Genomic DNA, 15863 nt, shown 5'->3' on the forward strand with positions numbered 1-15863 from the left:
AGTTTAGTAACAGAAGTCACGTTCCTTTGTAAATCCCATCCAAAAGTAGTTGATTGGTAGTCTTCGGTAGACTTAGATTTGTAATTTGAACTGCTGGCCTTTTGTAAGGTCTTTTATTTTATGTGTAATACTTGAAGGGGAACTAGAGTACTGTTAAGTTTGGGACATTTATTAGAGAATTGGAAGACGACAAGTGAAAACAAAGTTAGATGCCGGGTTCTTGATTGTTGTGCCCTTTCAAACAAAAGCCTGTCTTTTTGTTTGCTTTTTTTTTTTTAACCATTAGATCCAGAAGTTTAGCTGAAAACAAAAGGCATAGAATGGAAATCAAAAACAGTGAACTTCGGTGTTTGGAAAGGTGCTTGAGTTTCAAGTTGCAGGCTGTCTAAAAGATAAAATAATAAAATGCTAATTGTGAATGAGAACTTTGGGATTAATAGTAAAATAAAGAGTCGTCTTTCTTAGGGAGTCAGTTTCAATTTACCTTCCGACATTCTTTCAGCACAAAAGTTCATTTTTGTCAGTTCTACTAGGATTTTTTTTGTTGTTCTTAAATTATTTTGGTGGTTTGTACCAGAAAAGCATTTAAGGTTAAAAATTATATGTCAGTTGCTTTGTGTTTTGCCGTTGTTGCCTACTCGACCCGTAAACCTAGGTGAGAACTTAACTCTAATTTTTTTTTCGGGGTAGTCAAAACGGTTTGTATGTATTGATATAAACTCTCATTCACTTGATTTCAGAGCTCTTGAAATTTTGTGGGGCAATGTTAGGAAGCCATTTATTTTGAATGAATTCGGCTTACTGGATTTTTCATTAGCGGCTGTTTAAAAGCTTGGCTGAAAGGGGCACATGGAACCATTTTAGTAAGTTTGGAATGATGAGAAATCTGGGACACGTTTTTGCTTATTCATTTTTAAATGCTCAGTTAAAGAGAAAAATGCACAATTCTGAATCATACTTCAGCAGATTGCATATCTTTGTTTTATGCTTAATTGTATGCACTTAATAATAGTGATAACTCTAATGTGCCATGGACTGTTGCTCGAAGTGCTTTATATTTATTAATTTGTGTGAGGTAGATATTGTTTTAGTCCCACTTTTTAATTGAGCAAATAAGTCCAGTGACTCATCCAGCTAGTAAGTAGCAGAGTCTGTATTCACACCGTAGCAGTCTGTTTCTAAGTCATTATGCTTAACCATTATGGCTGCTGCCTTTAACCATGGAAATAAGACTATTGGAAAGATGAGAGGCACAAAAAATTTTAAAGGATCCCAACTAAAAAAGTAGTTCATGAAAAAGGGAAATTTTGGTGTTTGTATTAATGGTTTTTCAGATGGATGGTAGCGGGTGGTGGGGGGAATCTAGGCGGTGCATACCTCCTCACGAGTAATATAGTTATTGCTATTGTCTGTAATTTAATATGTGGTTGTGCTGAGACCTAGCTGCCCAAGTTATTTCTAAATCAGATTCTGATTTTTATTTCCCGCTGAAGTCTGCCCAAAACAAAACTGCCTACAATCAAATTTGAAAAATGATTTAGTAAGAGGAGCTGAACTTCTTTGTCTACAGGTGTATCTTAACTAATGAGATAAAATATTGCAAGTGTTATGTAAATTGAATTTTTATAGGTGATTTCAAATATACTAGGCAGACATTTAAAGGAATCTAATAGTTATTTTCCTTGACTAAAGCAAATAATCAGCCTTTAATAGATCTATTGGGCAAATTTTAAGAGATGCTAGAGGCTACTATGGTGCTAGTTTCAGTGTGCCAGGGGTAGGAATGCCCAGATGACCATAAAACAGTCCTGCCACCAAAGAACTTAGTAGTTTAACAGATAAGCGTAAAAATATTCACAGGATAACAACATAGAAAGCTGTCTTTCTTAAAGGAGTTCATTTTTAACATACTCATTAGTTTACCTTCCTTCTCTGTGATAAAACTACTTTGCCTTGTATTAACCAGATGTCAGGCTAGAGAATCAGGAGCATCAACAAAGTTTTGGTACACTTTTATGAGCAGTAGGTCTGTTTTTGTGGAATAAATTTTGTTTTCAGAAAAATCAAATTCATTTAAGTTTGGCTATACTTTAAATTTAGATTACAGATTCTTGTTTCTGCTGGTTGTAAGTTTAAATTTCATTATATATAAAAAATTCTCTTCTGAATTATTGCTGTCCTTGAAGTTTATAAGTATATTGAAAAGTTAGTTAAAAGGTGGAGCTATTCCAGTGTACCTGCTATGTGTTTATGAATTATTAGCTCTACTTTTTAATTAGTCTTACTAAGTATGGTGGGGAGGGTAGTGGGAAGCATTTATTGTGGGCTTTGTAAGCTAGGGGCTGTAATGGGGTCCAATATATATAATCTCATTATTCCTTAACAGACTTGTTTAAAATGGATGATATTAACCCTTCTACAAGTGAGCGTACAAAAGTTCCAAGAAGTTAAGTAATTTGTATAACGTAATGAGAGATGGGAATTCAGGCAGTTTTCTCTGCTTCTAAAGCTTGATTTCTACCACCACGTCATGTAGAGAGAAGTCATGTATAGTAATTTAGAGCACCAACTTTATGGACTGGGTTTGAATCTCAGCATTGCCATTTACAGCTTTGTGACCTTGGGGGAGTTTTAGGTGAGTTTCCTATGCCTGTTTCTTTCTTTGTTAAATTGGGATAATGGTACCTTTTCATAGGGTTATTGTGGTAAATAAATGAAATATTTGTAGAGTTTTTTAAATAATGCCTGACTATAGTAATTACTTCATAGTTGTTAAATAAACTGTATGAAATTGTCTTTAATAGACATTCTTTTACCTGTCGAGTGAAATTCGGTAAAATGTAAACAGATTGTTGCAAGTGGAATTCTTTGATTTTTGGATTTTGTTTTCTTGGATAGTACTTGACTGTTGACTTTTTCTAGTTTATTTGAATCAGGATCTAGGTCCACACACTGTAATTGACTGATAGTCTTTCAAGCTTCTTTGTATGTTTTTTTTCCTTGCCCTTTGTTGAAGAAACCAGTCATTTGTCCTGTAGAGTTTCCCACATTCTAGATTTTCCTGATTTCCTATAACTTGGTAGTTGGATATAGAAGCATAGATTAAGATTTGAGTTTGCTAGGGGGAGAGTGAGGAAAAGACTTTGTAGGTGATTCTGTGCATTTGGGGATTTTGTTCAGTGGTTCTCATCTCTATCGTTTTCTTAAATTTCTCTTGAGCAGCATAGAGTTAATTGTATGATTATTTACCCTCCTTCGATATGCTTGTAAAATGGAGTGTTTGGTTTGCTCCCCTGCCCAATTCAGTATTAACTTTTCCAGGTAGTTTGTTTCCTGTCCTTCATTTCTTCCTAGTGTATATTTATTTTATTATAACAGAATTGAGCTAGGGGCTGGCCTGGTGACGCAGCGGTTAAGTTCGCACGTTCCACTTCGGTGGCCCGGGATTCGCCGGTTTGGATCTGGGGTGCAGACATGGCGCCACTTGGCAAGCCATGCTGTGGTAGGCATCCCACATATAAAGTAGAGGAAGATGGGCATGGATGTTAGCTCAAGGCTAATCTTCCTTAAAAAAAAAAAAATAAGCTAAATATGCTGGGTTTGCAGTGGTTTTGTTTTCTTGGTTTTGGTTTCTAGTGAATAATTATCTCAGCCTATTTGGTCTGAAAATTTCTCTTCTCAAAAGTGCCTTTTTCCCCCCTGTTGTTGATCCCCCCCAACCATTAAGCATTTTAATCTTAACACTTATTGAGTACTCACTGTAGGCCAGGCGGTCACTCCACCCCCAAAACATCCAGGCACTATTCTTGGTACTTTACATATATTCGCTCATTTAATCATCAGCTTTCCAGTAGTCTCCAAATTACAGATAAGAATTTGAAGCAAAAAGAAGTGAAATGACTTGCCCAAAGTCACACAGCTAGTACATGGCAGAGCCAGCTAGATCCAGAGTCCACTCCTCTAACTTAAAAGTAATATTTGGATTGGAAGCAAAGTTTATTCTTGAGAAGAAATTTTTAGAAATGCTTGTAAGTAAAATGAACTTGAAGTAAAAATGTATGTCTCATGATATAGTAGTTACTACTGTTAAATCTCTCAATTATAAAAGCTGTATAGTTTTTAAATGTCACAAATAGCCTATTTTATATTCATAGGAAATTGGAGCCTGTCAGAGTAACCGTAGCTGCAACTATTTGATAAAAGTTATCACTACGAAGTGGCTTGTTTCTTCGTTGTGTAGTTGATACAGTGACATTTGGAGCAAATGCTGTAAAAACATTTTTTGCTGGTTCTAAAACCTTATAGTTTCTGGTACTTACATAAATCTTAGTTATCTGAATCTTACAGCCAGAATTTAATGTGTCACATTGCATTAGGTCATAAATGTACTTCTGTAACATACTATTCTTGTTTGGAACTGTTGTGATTTAAGTAAATTCTGTTTCCCTTAGTGGGATAGTGAGTGTTTAGGTATGGTTGTAGCAAGTGTTGTGACATTTGAATGACAAAATATTGGAAGGGAGATTACCTGAGAAAGGTTATAAATTTTCCTCTTTAAAAATTTTGTACTTTGTGAAATTTACTTTCAGGAAATGTTTTCTGGAATAATGAAGCGGAAGAAGGCAGAATGATTAAAGATTATTACTAATGGGAAGACTGGCAGAATTCCTGTGTTGAACATTCTACCACTTGAGCCTTAAAGTGATTTTTATTGTTTCTTTTGTCTCTTTACCATTTTAAGCCCGTTCCTTTTTTTTTGTTGAAGTTTTTTTTTTTTTATGTACAAATAACTAGCATCATTTCTGCCGTCGGTAGATGTCTCGAATAACCCATTCGTGGAAGGTCACTCAGTCCAACTTCACGAAGCCGATGTCCTTGGCGTACTGGCGGAAGCACTGGCGGCACATGTTGAGGCCGTACTTCCAGATCAGGCCGTGCCTGTTCGAGCAGACGCATTAAGCCCCTTCCACTATTGCCTTTTTGTGTTTCTTAGTGGGAAAGAAAGCTGGAAAGGCTGTGTGTGTTAACTTGTATGCATACACATATCTTGTAGATACACTGTCTGTCCCGGACCCCTGGCAGCTGTCACCCAAGCTGTGTGAATCAAATACACTTGACTAGGGACTTGCATGTGGAGTGAAAGATGCAAAGAAGCAAGGACAGTTTAGAATTCATTCCATCAGCTGGTAGCAGTGGCATTGCTAGCAGAGCAGTTTCCTAAGCATGCTCTTCCTGTGGTGTGACCTTGGTTGATGATTTTGACTGCTGAGTTTTACTTGGTTACTGCAGGTTTGCCAGGTCAAAGAAGTTCTCATTCATTCTCTGAACTCCCAGTATCCTGATAAATTCCTTTTCTGCTTCATCGACCTAAACATGGTTTCTTTTTTTCAGCCAAAGATCCTGACTTGTGAAATTGGCTAATATAATTTGCTCCTTCTAGAAGATTTTGTTACTGGTTCTATATAGGGTAGTCTCCTAACTCGTGAAGTGAAAAACTTCCATGCATGTCTGTCTTTTTTTGAGGAGGAGGAGGATTAGCCCCGAGCTAACATCTGCTGCCAATCCTCCTCTTTTTGCTGAAGAAGACTGGCCCTGAGCTAACATCTGTGCCCATCTTCCTCTACTTTATACAAGGGACGCCTGCCACAGCATGGCTTGCCAAGTAGTGCCACGTCCGTACCTGGGATCCGAACCGGCGAACCCCGGGCCGCCAAAGTGGAATATGCGCACTTAACTGCTGCACCACCGGGCCGGCCCCATGCATGTCTTTTTTAAAGACAGTCTTAGACAAGAATTTTACCTTTTATCCACTCCCAGTTCTTTTTGTGTGTGTGTGTTTTTGTGAGGAAGATTTGTCCTGAGCTAGCATCTGTGCCGATCTTCTCCACTTTGTATGTGGGATGCCTCCATAGCATGGCCAGTGAGTGGAGTGGGTCTGAACCGCGAACCCCAGCCTGCCCAAGCAGAGCCTGCGGAACTTCAACCACCCTGCCACGGGGCCAGCCCCTATCCACTCCTAATTTTTTTTTTTAAGATTTTTTAATTTTTTCCTTTTTCTCCCCAAAGCCCCCCAGTACATAGCTGTATATTCTTTGTTGTGTGTTCCTCTAGTTGTGGCATGTGGGACTCTGCCTCAGCGTGGCTTGATGAGCAGTGCCATGTCCACGCTCAGGACTTGAACCAACAAAACACTGGGCCGCCTGCAGCGGAGCGCGCAAACTTAACCACTCAGCCACGGGGCCAGCCCCTCCACTCCTAATTTTTAAAAGCAGTAGTTCTCAATCTTTTAAAATTTATCTGGGGTAAGGCCTGGGCATCATTAGATTTATTAAAGCTGTCCACATGATTCTGTCTTCTAATAATTGTTTTATTATTACAAAAGCAGTATATGTCCTTTGTAGACTATTAGAATATATAGATATGCAAAAATGAAAACTCAACATTCCCATCATCCAGAAATCACTGTTAATAACTTCTGGTGCATTTTTCCACAGATCTTTCTCTAAGCACGTATATGCAGGTTTTTATTTTTATTTTGCTAAAATGAGATCAACTTGCAACTTGCTTTTTTAGTCAGTGATATCTTCTCTTCATGTGAGTAAATGTTTATTTCCTCTAATATCCAGGGGCTGTTCAAATTTCCTTTCCTTATTCAAAAAAATGTTCATTACAGCCGGCTATCCAAACTAATATCTGATCTTGGACCTTGTGGTATATAACAGTTTAATTTCCTTATGTCTCTTTAGCTTAGCATAGTCCTTATTTTTCAGTGACACTGACTTTGAGACTGGACTAGTTGTCCTGAGAACGGTTTTGTACAGTTGCATTCTTCTGGTATCATTTAATTTGTTCCTTTAATTCCTGTATTTTTCTCTCAAGTTTACAGTTAAAAGCTTGAGAGAGTCACATCTAAACATTTTTCCTTAGAATGCATCATAGTTCTATCTCATTTTGCATCACGTTGTAAAACACATAGTACCTGGTTGACCTACTTTAGTAATGCTAGGATTGATCCTTGGATTAAGGTGATGGTAGTCCAATCCATATATTAAACAGTAAGTCTTCTCTTCTTGCAACAGGAAACTGATTTGCGTGGTGTTACCTTGCACTAAAAGAGTTCTCAGTCCCTCATCAATCATTGACTTAATTTAAAAAATAGCCTTATTGAGCTATAATTTACATAACATAAAATTCACCCATTTTATACTGGTACAAAAACAGGTGCACAGATCAATGGAACAGAATTGAAAGCCCAGAAATAAAACCACACATCTATGAACAGCTTATCTTTGACAAAGGAGCTGAGGGCATACAATGGAGAAAAGAAAGTCTTTTCAACAAATGGTGCTGGGAAAACTGGAAAGCCACGTGTAAAAGAATGAAAATTGACCATTCTTTTTCACCATTCACCAAAATAAACTCAAAATGGATCAAAGACCTAAAGATGAGACCTGAAACCATAAGTCTTCTGGAAGAAAACGTAAGCAGTACACTCTTTGACATCAGTATTAAAAGGCTCTTTTCGGACACCATGCCTTCTCAGAGAAGGGAAACAATAGAAAGAATAAGCAAATGGGACTTCATCAGATTAAAGAGCTTCTTCAAGGCAAATGAAAACAGGATTGAAACAAAAAAACAACCCACTAACTGGGAAAAAATATTTGCAAGTCATATATCTGACAAAGGCTTAATATCCTTAATATATAAAGAACTCTCGCAACTCAACCACAAAACATCAAACAACCCAATCAAAAAATGGGCTGGAGACATGAACAGACATTTCTCCAAAGAAGATATACTGATGGCCAATAGGCACATGAAAAGATGCTCATCATCACTGATCATCAGGGAAATGCAAATCAAAACTACACTAAGATATCACCTTACACCTGTTAGAATGACAAAAATATCTAAAACTAATAGTAACAAATGTTGGAGAGGTTGTGGAGAAAAAGGACCCCTCATACACTGCTGGTGGGAATGCAAACTGGTGCAGCCACTATGGAAAACAGTATGGAGATTCCTCAAAAAATTAAAAATAGAACTACCATACGATCCAGCCATCCCACTGCTGGGTATTTATCCAAAGAGCTTGAAGTCAGCAATCCCAAAAGTCCTATGCACCCCAATGTTTATTGCAGCATTATTTACAATAGCCAAGACATGGGAGCAACTTAAGTGCCCAGCAACAGACGAATGGATAAAGAAGATGTAGTGCATATATACAATGGAATACTACTCAGCTGTAAAACAGAACAAAATCATTCCATTTGCAATAACATGGATGGACCTTGAGAGAATTATGTTAAGTGAAATAAGCCAGCGAGAGAAGGATAATCTGTGTATGACTCCACTCATATGAGGAATTTAAAATTATGGACTAAGAACAGTTTAGTGGATACCAGGGGAAAGGTGGGGTGGGGGGTGGGCACAAAGGGTGAAGTGGTGCACCTATAACGTGACTGACAAACATTAATGTACAACTGAAATTTCACAGGATTGTAACCTATCATTAACTCAATTAAAAAAAAAAGATTGGTGGGTCATAGAAATTTTACAACTTCAGCTTTATATTCGCCAAACTGTTTTCTGAAGTGGTTGTACAGGTTTACATTCCCACTAGCAATATATGAGAATTCTTTGTTGCTTTCCGTCTTTATCAACACTGATTAGTTCAGAATTTGTTTTTGCCAGTTTGGTAGGTGTGAAATAGTATCTCATGATTTGACTCAGGTTTTTAAAGTGTGAATTTGTAATTCAAGGTGATGTTTTATGCAGTGTTTTATATTATTTCAGAGGACTTGTGTATCACATGCGTGTCTCTTATGGGCAGGCTAATGTGTTAAATATCCAGTTATATTTTTTGACGGAAATAGCTGTGGTCATTGAGTTGGTACTAGAAATAGAAATTTTTTCCTTTATTGGACCCAATCATATAATAGACTTCATTTGTCTATATTAATAACCATGGTATGTATTCTTTTCTTTTCTTTCTTTCTTTCTTTCTTTCTTTTTTTTTTTTTTGAGGAAGATTAGCCGTGTGCTAACATCTGCTGCCAATCCTCCTCTTTTTGCTGAGGAAGAGTGACCCTGAGCTAACATCCATGCCCATCTTCCTCTACTTTATAGGTGGGATGCCTCCCACAGCATGGCTTGCCAAGCGGTGCCTTGTCCACACCCGGGATCTGAACTGGAGAACCCTGGGCCGCCAAAGCAGAATGTGTGCACTTAACTGCTTTGCCATCCTGCTGGCCCCAAGTATTTTCTTAATAGAAATGTTGCAGTGGAAAAAATCTTAAAGGTGTCTTATATCGCCTTTTGGTTCATTGAAAGAAATGCTTAGATTTCATGTCCTTTAGAAATTCTTAGATAGGAATTTATCTCCTCTGAAATTAAAATAAATACTAAAGTAGAAAATGATGTTGGGCTCTTTGCTGGGTTGAAGTATCAACTGAGGATTGAAAATAAACGAAGCAGGGCACCGGTAACTCTTGTGTTCTCCTTATTGAGGACTTAGGAGGGAAACTGATGTGCAGACAGTTAGGAAATGAGTATAGACTATACTGTAGGGATACTTAATCCTTTAGAGGAAGTGAAAGTAGTAGACATTTAAACTTTAAGTAGTTTTCTTTTCAAATTGTGAGATTTGGAAAGGAAATATTAGAGCCAGTGAATATTTGAAGATAGGCAGAGATATAGTCTTAGGCTCTGTAATTTAAGGAATAAACAATGTTAAAGGAGAGCTCTTAAGAATAGTAAGATAAAGGAGATACTAATTGATGGAATTGTCAATATCTCTTAAAAAGAAATTATTTAATAGGTATCTTGTCTGTACTAAGAGATTATTCCATATGCTGTTAATCCCTAGCAACTGCGCCTCATTTATACCAGAGGTAAGTATGTAAACAGGTAAATGTAATGCATTGTGAAGGATGATGGAGTATAGGTATTTCTGTGATAGAGTGTTTCATGAAGTAAGAATTTATGTCACCTATTTAGAGGCGAGAACTGAAGACTTGAGTGAGATAGTGAGGAGATTCCAGAGAAATAGGAAAAGTGCTGCATCAAAGCGTTTAAGTAGCTGTTACATTTACAAGGCAACAGAAAAAAGAAAAGAAGTAATCACAGGGTAGGGAGAAGACCAGGATTATCTTATAGCAGGGGTTCTCTGACGGAAGATTTCACCAACCCCTTGTGTGAATATTGTCGATGTGAGGATGCCAACTTGTCTTTCTTTTTCTTTGATTTTAAGATGAGTTGTTCTTTTTCCCCAAGGTTTGTCTTTCTTTCTTTTATGACGTTCTTGCCTTTTCTTTTACAAAATGGTAGTATTAGGGTTTTTTTAAAATGTTCTCCTTATCCAGATAAAATAGTCAACCAGTATCAGCCTTTGAAACGTATTTTGAAATTTTATAGCTTGATGCAATCCACGTCTGAAAACTGCTAATCTAATGATGTAATGTCATAGAAACTAGGAGAAGGGATTTTTAATGTGGAATTGGCTCAGGAATGTGTAAACAGTGTAAGCCAACTGATTGAAGTGTTAAATGTGAAAGGCAGGGGCTGGCCTGGTGTCTGAGTGGTTAAGTTCACGGGCTCTGCTTTGGCAGCCCAGGGTTTCGCCAGTTCTGATCCCTTGCGCCGACATGGCAGACATGGGGGCCTTTGGGGAGAAGAAGGAGGAAAAAAAGGGGGAAGATTGGCAATAGATGGTAGCTCAGGTGCCAATCTTAAAAAAAATAAATGTGAAAGGCAACACTATAAAACTAAGAAGACAATAGAGGTAAATAGGTACATTCTTTTTTTTCCCCCTGTTTTTTTCCCCCAAATCCCCCGAGTACATAGGTGTATATTTTTTAGTTGTGGGTCCCTCTTTGTTGTGGCATGTCAGATGCCACCTCAGTGTGGCCTGAGGAGCGGTGCTGTGTACGGCCCAGGATCCGAACCAGCGAAACCCTGGGCCCTCTAGGCCCCCTGAAGTGGAACTTGGGAACTTAAACACTCGGCCTCAGGGCAGCCCCAAGGTAAATTCTTTGAACCTTGGAGAAGGAAGACTGTTATACATAAGATGCAAAAATGTAAATCATACAGGAAATGATCTACAGCTTTGACTACATTTAAATTAAGAACTTGTGTTCATTGGGGCTGGCCCCATGGCCCAAGTGGTTAAGTACAGGAAACCAGTGTTTCTGCGGGTTCAGATCCTGGGTGTGGACCTAGCACCGCTCATCAAGCCATGCTGAGGTGGCGTCCCACATGCCACAACTAGAAGGACCCACAACTGAAATATACAACTATGTATGGGGGGCTTTGGGGAGAAAATGGAAAAAAAATTTTTTTAAAGAAGTTGTGTTCATCAGTAGACACCTTGTGAAATTGGATAAAGTATTTGTAATGTCTGTCATCAGAGATTAGGGTCATTGTATTCTCAGTTCAAATAAGAGAAAGATCACTGACCAAAAGAACAGTAAAAAGATAGGAGTAGGTATTTTATAAAAAAAGAAACATGAACAGCTGATAAATAGATTAAAAATGCAAATGTAGATCACAGTAGGTGATCATTTTATACCCATCAGCCGAGCAAAGAATAACTACCAGTCTGGCAATGCCTAGCTTGGTGAGGTATGGAGCAGATGGAATTCTTAAAATAACCACTGCTGGTGGTGTAAACTGGTAGTGCATGATTGGAAAGCAATATGGCATTGCCATGGGAAGTTGAAGATAAACTACCTATTAGCAGTCCCTTTATTTATTTATAGACTGATTCACCATATATTTAGTGAGTACCTACCATGTGCTAGGCAGTGTTCTTTTTGCCTTGGTTCAGTGGGAGACAGTGAAAGATAAGTTATATAGGTGATCAGTGCTATAGGAAAATGTTGCTTATTATTAGAATGAAAGCAGTTCAATGTCAGGTCTCTTCTTGTTTTTTCATTTTTATGGATATAAGTTCTAAGAATGTTATATGTGGTTTGTTATATCAGTGCCACTCAGTTCTTTGAATCTTTAGAGTTATTTACGAAAAATTATTTCCTAATCCATCATCAAAAGTTATTTTTAATAATCTCTTAACTGAGAACTAGGTTACATCCTTTTTCAGTTCTGTGGGCTACACAGATTGTAAACTGCCTGATCTATGAAATGATTTGTTACCCAGTCATTAAATTTCTCAATTTCTAGAAGATACACCCAAAAAAGACTTATCAAATGACTAAATTATATCTTTTATTCTTGTATGTAAAGGCACTTTGTATATTGAGCCATAAAATTAAGCAAGATTGGTTAAAAAGCACTGCATATTTTTGGATATTCCCATAGGTTTTTTAAAAAAAAGCTATATTAGAGCCAAACCTCAGTGATGTTATAGAGGTAACTTTTGAATTATTGTATATAGTATAGAGAGAATAGAAATTTGATTTCTTGGTTGAACATGTGCTTATAATTATGCTTTTGACAGAATTAAGATGGTGCCAGCATCTGAGAGGGAGAGATTATTTGAGTTAAATGAAGTTTTTTTGTTGTTTTTAAGTTTAGGGCGTTACATCCTAGAATGCATTTCAGAACATTTGTCCTACCTAATATGTAGATGTAGGTGTTCTGTTTTTAAGAATGCAATTTATGTTGCTAGGAACTTTTTTTAAGAGTTCCTAAAGCGTTCATAAAGAGTCCCTTTAAATTAACTAAGTATATGGTAGGGATGATTAGTTGTGCAGTGAAATACTTGACATATGACAGTGAACAAGACTTGTACTAAAGTAAAAATGAAAATAGATTTATCGTACCAAAAACCTTTCAGATGGGGCTGGCCTGGTGGCGCAGCAGTTAAGTTGGCACGTTCCGCTTCGGCAGCCCAGGATTTGCCAGTTCGGATCCCGGGTGCGGACATGGCACCGCTTGGCACGCCATGGTGTGGTAGGTGTCCCACATATAAAGTAGAGGAAGATGGGCATGGATGTTAGCTCAGGGCCCGTCTTCCTCACGAAAAAGAGGAGGACTGGCAGCAGATGTTAGCTCAGGGCTAATCTTCCTCAAAAAAAGAAAGCAAAGATGCCACAAGAGGTTCTTTCTGCAAAAGGTTATCAAGCTTAATGCCAACTGACCCTGGCTAAAAGGAATAAGTGGACATGGAGACTTTGAAAGGACCTTCCCTACCTTCCACTTGCCTAAAACTGATCTGCCTCAGAAGGCACCTGTAGTTAAGGCATCATGTTGGTTCTTCTTTCTCATCTCCCTGGTTCACAAGTGCCATTGTCCCTCTCACCCATCTTACTATCGTATACTACCTCAAGTGTATTAAAAAGAAAAATAAGTCTTTTGATTCATCTTGGAGTGTTCTGGTTGTAGGATGTGGTGACAGGAGCGATGATAATTTTTAACAGCCTCACCTCTTGGTCTCCTTACTAGTATCAAAGAATGTCTTGCTTCTGAGAGCAACTATGATTAAAGCATAGAGAGTGTGGGTAAGGTATAGAGCCTTATTTCTTGTAGGTGACAGATTCACAGCAATGCTGCTGGTAAAGCATGCTGAGAAAGAGCAATCTCGTGTAAAGCTTGGCGAGGACTTGTTCGTCTGCACCTGAGACTGTGTCCTGCTTGCACGTTTTCCATGATTCCAAGTTGTTGAGAGTGAAAAGGTCCAATTTACTTCCAACAGATCAACATTACATCTCTGAATAAATGAAAATATTATAAAGTTTGAAGCATGTTTTTTTAAAAAAGGGACTATATTAAACATATGTTGAGGATTTACATTACATTTTCTTGAGTAGTTATTTAGGACATGAACCTTTTAATTAACTTTTGCTGAAAGTTTTTTTTTTTTTTTTTAAGGAAGATTAGCCCTGTGGGATGCCTGCCACAACATGGCTTGCCAAGCGGTGCCATGTCCACACCCGGGATCCGAACCAGTGCACCCCGGGCCGCCAAAGCGGAATGTGCGCACTTAACCACTGCGCCACTGGTCCGGCTGCTGTCTTTGCTCTCTTTTCCTCAGCTAGCTGTGAATATGGCAGGTCCTTGGAGCTTCATGGCTCAGTAGTACATGTTTTGAGTTATTTTTCCCAATGAGGAGTTGGATTTATGGGTGCTGTTCTTACAGGCTAAGGATATTAAGATTGTACTTTTATTAAGATCAGGAACCATGTGCTTACCAGCCACATTTTATTAGGTGCCTTTTTTCTTATCCCCGAGGAAGATTTGCCCTGAGCTAATATCTGTGCCAGTCTTCCCCTATGTTGTCTGTGGGTTGCCGATGAGTGGTATAGGTCTGTGCCCAGGAACTGTTGCTCTAGTGGTTAAGGTTGGATGCTCTCATCCAGTCCAGGGCCCAGATTTGTTTCCCAGTCCTGGAACCACACCACCTGTCTGTTGGTCATCATACTGTGGTGGCTGAGTGTTGCTGTGACACTGAAAGCAGTGCACTAGTATTTCAAATACCGGCAGGGTCACCCATGGTGGACAGGTTTCACTGGAGCTTCCAGACTAAGACAGACTAGGAGGAAGGACCTGGCCACCCACTTCGGAAAAAATGGCCATGAAAACCCTGTGAATAGCACTGGAGTGTTGTCTGATAGAGTGTCAGAAGGTGAAAGGATGGCGCAAGAAGACCAGGCAGGGTTCAGCTCTGCTGTACAACGGGGCTGCTAAGAGTCAGAATTGACTTGATGGCACTAACAACCACAGTTCTTAAAGTGTACAGTTCAGTGGCGTTAAGTACATTCACAGTGTTTTGCAACCATCACCACTATCTAGTTCCAGAATTTTTTCATTATCCCAAACATAAATCTGGTATGCATTAAGCAGTCACTCCCTCCAGCCCAGCCTCTGGTAACCACTAATCTGTTCTCTGTCTCTATGGATTAGATATTTCATATAAATGGAATCATCTAATATGTGTCGTTTTGTGTATCTGGCTTCTTTCACTTAGCATAATGTTTTCAAAGTTCATCTGTGTTGTAGCATGTATCAGTACTTCATTCCTTTTTATAGCTGAATACTACTCTGTTATATGGGTATACCACGTTTTGTTCATCTGTTGATGGATATCTGGATTGTTTCTCCTTTCTGGCTATTGTGAATAAAGCTGCTGTGAGCATTCACTTACAAGTTTTTGTGTGGACATATGTTTTCATTTCTCTTGGATAGAAACCTCTAGGGGTGGAAATGTAGGTCATGAGGTGACTCTGTGTTTAACTTTTTGGAGAACCGTCAACTGTTTTCCACAGCAGCTGCACCATTTTGTATTTCTATCAGCAATGTGTGAGGGTTCCAGTTTCTCTGCATCCTTGCTTTATTATAATTTGCAAAAATTAATTCATTAAACCTTTGGATCCTTACCACATGCAAGGCACCGTGCTAGATGCTATGTGAGTTTCAAAGAAGGGCAAGGCAGGAGTCTAGAAGCAGTAAGTTTTTGATCTGCTGGTAGTTAAGGTCAAAATTTGTAACTGTCTTGGAAAGAGGAAGTGTCGAGTGCACTAGAAGGCACAATTAAAGTATTTTGAGGATTTCAGAGGGGGAGATTACTTGTGAGAAAAGTCTTATTTCTTGACTGTCAGACCAAGAAACTTTAATCCAATTCTGTAGTTGGTAGGAAGCCAGAAAATTTGTGGGCAGGGTAGTGATATATTTTGAACCTGGATTTAGGAACAGAGACCTGGCAGCCAGAGTAGAGGCTGAGCCAGAGGGTGGAAGAGACTAGTAGTGAAACCAGTTTTTTTTATTGGAGAGTAATTGAAACCTAGAGTGACAAACAGTTATGGAACCTAAGGAATGGAACGGACAGGACTTGGAAACTCTTAGATCTTTAAAGGCTCCCTAGATCTCATCTCTTCTCCTGACTCTGAACATCGTCTACCAAATAC

The 15863-nt window shown here is 38.5% G+C and overlaps 2 protein-coding genes across 11 annotated transcripts in view; one reads left to right on the top strand and one right to left on the bottom strand.

The window, feature by feature from the left end:
* GPBP1L1 (GC-rich promoter binding protein 1 like 1) overlaps positions 1 to 15863 on the top strand; it is a 53155-nt gene that overhangs the window by 3060 nt on the left and 34232 nt on the right. The gene's annotated exons all lie outside the window — the stretch shown is intronic.
* On the bottom strand, positions 4841 to 4955 carry LOC139078950 (small ribosomal subunit protein uS14-like; the record flags this gene model as incomplete). Its single annotated transcript, XM_070591355.1, has 1 exon — positions 4841 to 4955. A coding segment is annotated over one exon (108 nt), but the record flags the coding sequence as incomplete, so codon positions are not given.

The sequence above is a fragment of the Equus przewalskii genome, chromosome 2 (genome assembly GCF_037783145.1).
Source record: "Equus przewalskii isolate Varuska chromosome 2, EquPr2, whole genome shotgun sequence".
In the NCBI taxonomy this organism is placed as follows: domain Eukaryota; kingdom Metazoa; phylum Chordata; class Mammalia; order Perissodactyla; family Equidae; genus Equus; species Equus przewalskii.